This window comes from Erpetoichthys calabaricus, chromosome 2 (genome assembly GCF_900747795.2).
Source record: "Erpetoichthys calabaricus chromosome 2, fErpCal1.3, whole genome shotgun sequence".
NCBI classification, from domain to species: domain Eukaryota; kingdom Metazoa; phylum Chordata; class Cladistia; order Polypteriformes; family Polypteridae; genus Erpetoichthys; species Erpetoichthys calabaricus.
The window spans coordinates 218,052,909-218,062,908 of NC_041395.2; the positions used below are offsets into that span (position 1 = coordinate 218,052,909).

The following is a 10,000-nucleotide window of genomic DNA, read 5'->3' on the forward strand; positions in this document are numbered from 1 at the left end:
CAAGCCTTCCAGGTCCTGAAGCAGCAAAACAACCCCAGACCATCAACACTACCACCACCATATTTTTACTGTTGGTATGATGTTCTTTTCTGAAATGCTGTGTTCCTTTTACGCCAGATGTAACGGGACATTTGCCTTCCAAAAAGTTCAACTTTTGACTCATCAGTCCACAAGGTATTTTCCCAAAAGTCTTGGCAATCATTGAGATGTTTCTTAGCAAAATTGAGACGAGCCCTAATGTTCTTTTTGCTTAACAGTGGTTTGCGTCTTGGAAATCTGCCATGCAGGCCGTTTTTGCCCAGTCTCTTTCTTATGGTGGAGTCGTGAACACGACCTTAATTGAGGCAAGTGAGGCCTGCAGTTCTTTAGACGTTGTCCTGGGGTCTTTTGTGACCTCTCGGATGAGTCGTCTCTGCGCTCTTGGGGTAATTTTGGTCGGCCGGCCACTCCTGGGAAGGTTCACCACGTTCCATGTTTTTGCCATTTGTGGATAATGGCTCTCACGTGGTTGCTGGAGTCCCAAAGCTTTAGAAATGGCTTTATAACCTTTACCAGACTGATAGATCTCAATTACTTCTGTTCTCATTTGTTCCTGAATTTCTTTGGATCTTGGCATGATGTCTAGCTTTTGAGGTGCTTTTGGTCTACTTCTCTGTGTCAGGCAGCTCCTATTTAAGTGATTTCTTGATTGAAACAGGTGTGGCAGTAATCAGGCCTGGGGGTGGCTACGGAAATTGAACTCAGGTGTGATACACCACAGTTAGGTTATTTTTTAACAAGGGGGCAATTACTTTTTCACAACAGGGCCATGTAGGTTTGGATTTTTTTTCTCCCTAAATAATAAAAACCACTCATTTAAAAACTGCATTTTGTGTTTACTTGTGTTATATTTGACTAATGGTTAAATGTGTTTGATGATCAGAAACATTTTGTGTGACAAACATGCAAAAGAATAAGAAATCAGGAAGGGGGCAAATAGTTTTTCACACCACTGTATGGTTACATAAGCTCTTTAACACACTACTTCTCCGCTGCGAAGCGTGGGTATTTTGCTATATGTAGATATCTGTATATGTAGATATGTATATATATGTATATGTATATATAAATGTTTACATAACCTCTTTAACACACTACTTCTCCACTGAGAAGCGCGGGTATTTTGCTATATATATATATATATATATATATATATATATATTATATATATATATATATATATATGACAGCAACACTCATAACAATGACAACACAATTACATATATATATATTTATATATGTAGATATGTATATATATACAGTAATCCCTCGCTATATCGCGCTTCGCCTTTCGCGGCTTCACTCCATCGCGGATTTTATATGTAAGCATATTTAAATATATATCGCAGATTTTTCGCTGCTTCGCGGGTTTCTGCGGACAATGGGTCTTTTAATTTCTGGTACATGCTTCCTCAGTTGGTTTGCCCAGTTGATTTTATACAAGTGACGCTATTGGCAGATGGCTGAGAAGCTACCCAGCTTACTTTTCTCTTTCTCTTGCGCTGACTTTCTCTGATCCTGACGTAGGGGGATTGAGCAGGGGGGCTGTTCGCACACCTAGACGATACGGATGCTCGTCTAAAAATGCTGAAAGATTATCTTCACGTTGCTATCTTTTGTGCAGCTGCTTCCTGAAACGACATTCTGCACTGGTGCTTCGCATACTTAAAAGCTGAAAGGGCACATATTGATTTGTTCTTGAAAAACAAACTCTGTCTCTCTCTATCTCTCTCTCTCTCTTTGTCTGCTCCTGACGGAGGGGGTGTGAGCTGCCGCCTTCAACAGCTTTGTGCCGAGGTGCTTCGCATACTTAAGCCAAACAGCCCTATTAATTTGTTTGCTTTTCTCTCTAATGTCTGTGACAGTCACTGCTCCTTGACACGTACTCCTTTGAAGAGGAAGATATGTTTGCATTCTTTTAATTGTGAGACAGAACTGTCATCTCTGTCTTGTCATGGAGCACAGTTTAAACTTTTGAAAAAGAGACAAATGTTTGTTTGCAGTGTTTGAATAACGTTCCTGTCTCTCTACAACCTACCCTGTGTTTGTGCGCAAATCTGTGACCCCAAGCATGACAATATAAAAATAACCCATATAAAACATATGGTTTCTACTTCGCGGATTTTCTTATTTCGCGGGTGGCTCTGGAACGCAACCCCCCGCGATGGAGGAGGATTACTGCAATGCACTTTTTTTTTTTTTTTTTTTTTTTACAAACCTGTGTCCTGCAAAATGAAAGATTATACGCTCTTTACTCTAACTGAGCTTATTAATTTTAATAACCTTCGAAAAGGCAGCCTTTTCAACAAAGTAATGCTTTTTTTAACCTGTTATATATACTATATTAAGTGTTTATGTAACTGGTGTCATTAGCCGCGGTGGTCTTTTCAGTTTCATTTGTTAAAACACCCCACATTTTTCCTCTGTTTTAAGCTTTTTACATTGTATAACCACTCCCTTGTAATCTTTCTGCCTTGAGTTTTAATTTTGTGTATTGTTTGATGCTATCTTCGGTGAGAGGTTCTATCTTTTAGAAGAGGGTTGAAATAAGAGTTCCAGTGTCAGATGTTTTAATCTTTGAGTAAAAATACAGAGGAAAAGCCATCTTAATTCAAATAACATTTTTTTTGTACATTGTACATTGTATTTAGTATAAAGGTTATCTTTGCAGTTTACTGTGGTGTCTTTTTTGACAGCACTCTGAGGCCAATAAAACTATACTGTTGTATTTATAGATCTGGTACAAACCTACTCGACAGAGAGAGTCAGACACACAAACCTCAGACTCTTAGCCTCATTCTACTCCTGTAAACCAACCACCAGCAGTCAGAAGTCTCCTTCAAAACACAGCACCCATAGTGGGACAGGTGGAAGCTTGGCCAGTGTGTCTAAACATGCAGGCCACAGCTAATGGTGGAACCACAGCACCTCAAGGACTTGCCAGTGGCATGACCACAAACCCAGCAATCAGGACTTCCTGCTTCAGTGCAGAACACGGCTCAAGAAAGTTACACTTTGGATAGAGAACCAGGTGAGACAGCCCAGGAGTGAGTGTGTGAATGTACTAGGTCATAAATTTGTGGAGAAGTGTAATGGATGATTGTCAGATGACAATAAGATTTCATATGGATAGAAGAAGAAACAAAGGGAAATGATAGAGGTTCCTCTCAAAATGGACCAAGCTACAAGAGAAAAGAGAGAAGCATATGTTTGCACTTAGCAAACATACAGTGGGTACGGAAAGTATCTCCAGACCCCCTTCAATTTTCTCACTCTTTGTTATATTGCAGCCATTTGCTAAAATTATTTAAATTAATTTTTTTCCTCATTAATGTCCACACAGCACCCCATATTGACAGACAAAAAAAGAATTTTTTGAAATTGTTGCAGATTTATTAAAAAAGAAAAACTGAAATATCACATGGTCCTAAGTATTCAGACCCTTTGCTCAGTATTTAGTAGAAGCACCCTTTTGAGCTAATACAGCCATGAGTCTTCTTGGGAAAGATGCAACAAGTTTTTCACACCTGGATTTGGGGATCCTCTGCCATTCTCCTTGCAGATCCTCTCCAGTTCTGTCAGGTTGGATGGTAAACGTTGGTGGACAGACATTTTTAGGTCTCTCCAGAGATGCTCAATTGGGTTTAAGTCAGGGCTCTGGCTGGGCCATTCAAGAACAGTCACAGAGTTGTTGTGAAGCCACTCCTTCGTTATTTTAGCTGTGTGCTTAGGGTCATTGTCTTGTTGGAAGGTGAACCTTCGGCCGAGTCTGAGGTCCTTAGCACTCTGGAGAAGGTTTTTGTCCAGGATATCCCTGTACTTGACCGCAATTCATCTTTCCCTCAATTGCAACCAGTCGTCCTGTCCCTGCAGCTGAAAAACACCCCCACAGCATGATGCTGCCACCACCATGCTTCACTGTGGGGACTGTATTGGACAAGTGAGATGAGCAGTGCCTGGTTGTCTCCACACATACCGCTTAGAATTAAGGCCAAAAAGTTCTATCTTGGTCTCATCAGACCAGAGAATCTTATTTCTCACCATCTCAGAGTCCTTCAGGTGTCTTTTAGCAAACTCCATGCGGGCTGTCATGTGTCTTGCACTGAGGAGAGGCTTCCAACAGGCCACTCTGCCATAAAGCCCTGACTAGTGGAGGGCTGCAGTGATGGTTGACTTTCTACAACTTTCTCCCATCTCCTGACTGCATCTCTGGAGCTCAGCAAAGTGATCTTTGGGTTCTTCTTTACCTCTCTCACCAAGGCTCTTCTCCCCCGGTAGCTCAGCTTGGCCGGATGGCCAGCTCTAGGAAGGGTTCTGGTCGTCCCAAACGTCTCCATTTAAGGATTATGGAGGCCACTGTGCTCTTGGGAACCTTAAGTGCAGCAGAAATTTTTTTGTAACCTTGGCCAGATCTGTGCCTTGCCACAAATTCTGTCTCTGAGCTCTTCAGGCAGTTCCTTTGACCTCATGATTCTCATTTGCTCTGACATGCATTGTGAGCTGTAAGGTCTTATATAGACAGTTGTGTGGCTTTCCTAATCATGTCCAATCAGTATAAATCAAACACAGCTGGACTCAAATGAAGGTGATCTCAAGGATGATCAGAAGAAATGGAAAGCACCTGAGTTAAATATATGAGTGTCACAGCAAAGGGTCTGAATACTTAGGCACCAGTGTGATATTTCAGTTTTTCTTTTTTAATAAATCTGCAACAATTTCAAAAATTCTTTTTTTTGTCTGTCAATATGGGGTGCTGTGTATACATTAATGAGGGAAAAAATTAATTTAAATGATTTTAGCAAATGGCTGCCAATATAACAGAGTGAAAAATTGAAGGGGGTATCTGAATACTTTCTGTACCCACTGTATATATATGTATGTGTGTATGTGTATATGTATATATGTGTATGTGTATATGTATATATGTGTATGTGTATATGTATATATACAGTGGGTACAGAAAGTATTCAGACCCCCTTCAATTTTTCACTCTTTGTCATATTGCAGCCATTTGCTAAAATCATTTAAATTAATTTTTTTCCCTCATTAATGTACACACAGCACCCCATATTGACAGACAAAAAAAAAGAATTTTTGAAATTGTTGCAGATTTATTAAAAAAGAAAAACTGAAATATCACATGGTCCTAAGTATTCAGACCCTTTGCTCAGTATTTAGTAGAAGCACCCTTTTGCGCTAATATAGCCATGAGTCTTCTTGGGAAAGATGCAACAAGTTTTTCACACCTGGATTTGGGGATCCTCTGCCATTCCTCCTTGCAGATCCTCTCCAGTTCTGTCAGGTTGGATGGTAAACGTTGGTGGACAGCCATTTTTAGGTCTTTCCAGAGATGCTCAATTGGGTTTAAGTCAGGGCTCTGGCTGGGCCATTCAAGAACAGTCACAGAGTTGTTGTGAAGCCACTCCTTCGTTATTTTAGCTGTGTGTTTAGGGTCATTGTCTTGTTGGAAGGTAAACCTTCGGCCCAGTCTGAGGGTCCTTAGCACTCTGGAGAAGGTTTCTGTCCAGGATATCCCTGTACTTGGCCGCATTCATCTTTCCCTCGATTGCAACCAGTCGTCCTGTCCCTGCAGCTGAAAAACACCCCCACAGCATGATGCTCCCACTGCCATGCTTCACTGTGGGGACTGTATTGGACAAATGATGAGCAGGTGCCTGGTTGTCTCCACACATACCGCTTAGAATTAAGGCCAAAAGTTCTATCTTGGTCTCATCAGACCAGAGAATCTTATTTCTCACCATCTCAGAGTCATTCAGGTGTCTTTAGCAAACTCCATGTGGGCTGTCATGTGTCTTGCACTGAGGTATGTGTGGAGACAACCAGGCACCTGCTCATCACTTGTCCATACAGTCCCCACAGTGAAGCATGGCGGTGGCAGCATCATGCTGTGGGGGTGTTTTCAGCTGCAGGGACAGGACTACTGGTTGCAATCGAGGGAAAAGATGAATGCGGCCAAGTACAGGGATATCCTGGACAAAAACCTTCTCCAGAGTGCTAAGGACCTCAGACTGGGCCAAAGGTTTACCTTCCAACAAGACAATGACCCTAAGCACACAGCTAAAATAACGAAGGAGTGGCTTCACAACAACTCTGTGACTGTTCTTGAATGGCCCAGCCAGAGCCCTGACTTAAACCCCAAATGAGCATCTCTGGAGAGACCTAAAAATGGCTGTCCACCAAACGTGTTACCATCCAACCTGACAGAACTGGAGAGGATCTGCAAGGAGGAAGGCAGAGGATCCCCCAAATCCAGGTGTGAAAAACTTGTTTGCATCTTTCCCAAGAAGACTCATGGCTGTATTAGCTCAAAAAGGGTGCTTCTACTAAATACTGAGCAAAGGGTCTGAATACTTAGGACCATTGATATTTCAGTTTTTCTCTTTTTAATAAATCTGCAACAATTTCAAAAATTCTTTTTTTTGTCTGTCAATATGGGGTGCTGTGTGTACATTAATGGGGGGAAAAAATTAATTTAAATGATTTTAGCAAATGGCTGCAATATGACAAAGAGTGAAAAATTGAAGGGGGTCTGAATACTTTCCGTAACCACCGTATGTATGTGTATATGTATATGTATGTGTATGCATATATGTATATATATGTGTATATGTATATATATGTGTATATATGTATATGTGTATATATGTATATGTGTATATGTATATATATGTGTATATGTGTATGTATGTGTGTATATATGTATGTGTATATATATGTGTATATGTGTATGTATGTATAAGTATGTATATATGAATGTATGTATGTGTGTATATGTATATATATATATATGTGTATGTGTGTGTGTGTGTATGTATATATTATATAATACTATATACACAGTATTGTGCAAAAGTTTCTACGCAGTGTGTGAATAAATGCTGTAAACACTAGAATGCTTTCAAAAATGAAAGTGTTAATCATTTATTTTCAACAATCAACAAAATGCATTGAATGAAACAAAAGAGAAATTCTAAATCAAATCAATATTTGGTGTGACCAAGCCTTTGCTTCAAAACAGCATCAATTCTTCTAGGTACACTTGCACACGGTTTTTGAGGAACTCGGCTGGTAGGATGTTCCAAACATCTTGCAGAACTAACCCGCAGATCTTCTGTGGATGTAGGCTTCCTCACATCCTTCTTGTCTCTTCATGTAATCCCAGACACACTCGATGATGTTGAGATCAGGGCTCTGTGGGAGCCATACCGTCACTTTCAGGACTTCTTGTTCTTCTTTACGCTGAAGATAGTTCTTAATGACTTTGGCTGTATGTTGGGGTCGTTGTCCTGCTGCAGAATAAAATTTGGGGCCAATCATTACGCCTTCCTGATGGTATTGCATGATGGATAATTATCTGCCTGTATTTCTCAGCATTGAGAACACCATTATACTGCACCAAATCTCCAACTCCATTTGCAGAAATGCAGCCCAAATGTTCAAGATCCTCCACCATGCTTCACTGTTGCCTGCAGACACTCATTATTGTACCGCTCTCCAGTCCTTCGATGTACCAACTGCCTTCTGCTACAGCCAAATATTTCAAATTTTGACTCATCAGTCCAGAGCACCTGCTGCCATTTTTCTGCACCCCAGTTCCTATGTTTTCATGCATATTTGAGTTGCTTGGCCTTGTTTCCACGTCAGAGGTATGGCATTTTTGGCTGCAACTCTTCATGAAGACCACTTTCTGGCCAGACTTCTCCGGACAGTAGATGGGTGTACCTGGGTCCCAATGCGTTTCTGCCAGTTCTGAGCTGATGGCACTGCTGGACATCTTGCGGTTTCGAAGGGTAATTAAGCTTGATGTGTCTTTCATCTGCTGCACTGTTTCCTTGCCGACCACTGCGTCTACGATCCTCAACGTTGCCTGTTTCTTTGTGCTTCTTCAAAAGAGCTTGAACAGCACATCTTGAAACCCCAGTACTGCTTTGAAATCTTTGTCTGGGAGAGACCTGGCTGATGCAGTATAACTACCTTTGTGTCCTGTTGCTGTGCTCAACTCTTGCCATCCATGACATGAAACTGTCTTCTTACCACCTCACTTTGGTAGCAAGATGTTGCTTGGATGTTCCTCACCCAGTTTTAAGCCTCCTACACAGCTGTTTCTGTTTCAGTTAATGACTGTGTTTTAACCTACGTGTGACATTGATGATCATTAGCACCTGTTTGGTATAATTGGTTGATCATACACCTGACTAGAATCCTACAAAATCCCTCACTTTGTTGCAGTGTATGTATAAGAATTGATGCTGGTTTGAAGGTAAAAGGTAGTAACACCAAATATTGATTTGATTTAGATTTTTCTTTTGTTCGCTCACTTTGCATTTTGTAAATTGATAATAATAAACAATCATTATTTATATTTCTGAAAGCATTCTTTGTTTATAGCATTTTTTCACACCTACCTAAAACGTTTGCACAGTACTGTATGTATGTGTATGTATGTATGTATATGTAATATATATGTGTTGCTGTGTGTGTGTATATATATATAATAACTATATATAAAGTATATTATATGTATTATTATAATAGAAACCCTGTCCTGATAGTCTACGATACCAAGATCTTTCTCGGAAGATAATTTAAAGACCCGCGAGACGAAAGAGGCCTGCCACGGTGCGTCTCACGGGAACATAGAACGAGAGTCTTGCAAGACACACCCTACTTACAAGCAATATCAAAAAAAACAAATCAGTAGTGTAAAGGCAGTCATTGCAGCACACACAGCTCCAGGGCTCTCAGTGCATATAAAGTGTATAAGGTCAGTACGGTAGAAATGAAATGAATAGGTGTGTAGAAATGAAACGTCGACGATTAAACGAAGATGGAAATGTATGCATTGGACAGAAAAAAAGAGCAAAAAAGAATAATCGAGGTGCAAATTCAGAAAATAGAAGGAAAGTAATTATCAGCCCGGAACAACTGGAATTGGAAAAAAATAGCACGTCAATCCGGCTCAGATTAAATGACACTAAGTAAAAGACAAAGTAGAACTACATAGAAGATGTTTACAAACGTTGGCGCTAAACACATGCAGAGCAGGTTAGAGGACTATGAAACCAGGGAAATTTAGAAAGGCCTCAAAAAAAAAAAAAAAACAACAACGGAGCTAGACACATGTGGAGAAAGTTAAAGGATATGAAAGTAGGAAAATTTAGAAAATATAAAAAAGTAAAGGTCGCAGTAGTGCAAGCAAACAAACTGCCTCATTTAACTAGTGCACCAGTCTAACTTGGTTTTGCACAATAATTACTACACTATTGCACCTTAACACTTAATTCTACTTTATTCACATAATTTTACTTATTTATTATGTTCTACTATATTGTTATCTTTCGATCTATGACTTTTTTGTTAATATAACTGATATTCTTCTAACTTTGCATAGTTTTTGATAAGCGGATCAGGATGCATTTCACTGCGTGTTGTCCCTATATAACTATGCATGTGACAATAAAGGAATCTTGAGAATTTCAAAAATGGAGTTTACCGCACATGCATTTATCGGTTACTTTGTTAATGCATATATATTTATCTGACTGCTTATTTAAAACCTAAATTTACTCCAGGAGTCAAAAACGTTCTGTCTAGCCCTTGTACAAAAACCTAGACAAAAGCTGGGGTATCACCCTTGGTAAACCCATGTACTTTTGCGAACTGGGAGAGGAAAATAGCACGACTTTACAGACAGGAGTCCAATGCAGAACTCTACTTACTTTGTTACTTTGTAAAAAAAAAAAAAAAAAAAAATATTAAATGCTGATGATGTAGATTCGTTTTGTCTATGCTGAAATTCCAAACAGAGAAACCTGTTCTGGCCTCATTAAAAATATTCAGCATATTCGGGGACTCGCAAGATTACAAATATTGTTTTTACAGAAGTTCTGAAATAAAAGTGAAACTAATGAAATAGCAACAATTCAAAGAAAAAACAATC

At 39.7% G+C, this 10,000-nt stretch overlaps 1 protein-coding gene across 1 annotated transcript in view; it reads left to right on the plus strand.

Moving 5' to 3' along the window:
- The window catches only part of zswim8 (zinc finger, SWIM-type containing 8), a 105,284-nt gene that overhangs the window by 85,695 nt on the left and 9,589 nt on the right, over positions 1 to 10,000 (plus strand). The window contains 4 exon segments of the mRNA XM_051923344.1: positions 2,784 to 2,832; positions 2,834 to 2,935; positions 2,937 to 2,999; positions 3,001 to 3,086. Coding sequence (XP_051779304.1) covers positions 2,784 to 2,832; positions 2,834 to 2,935; positions 2,937 to 2,999; positions 3,001 to 3,086 — 300 coding nt within the window.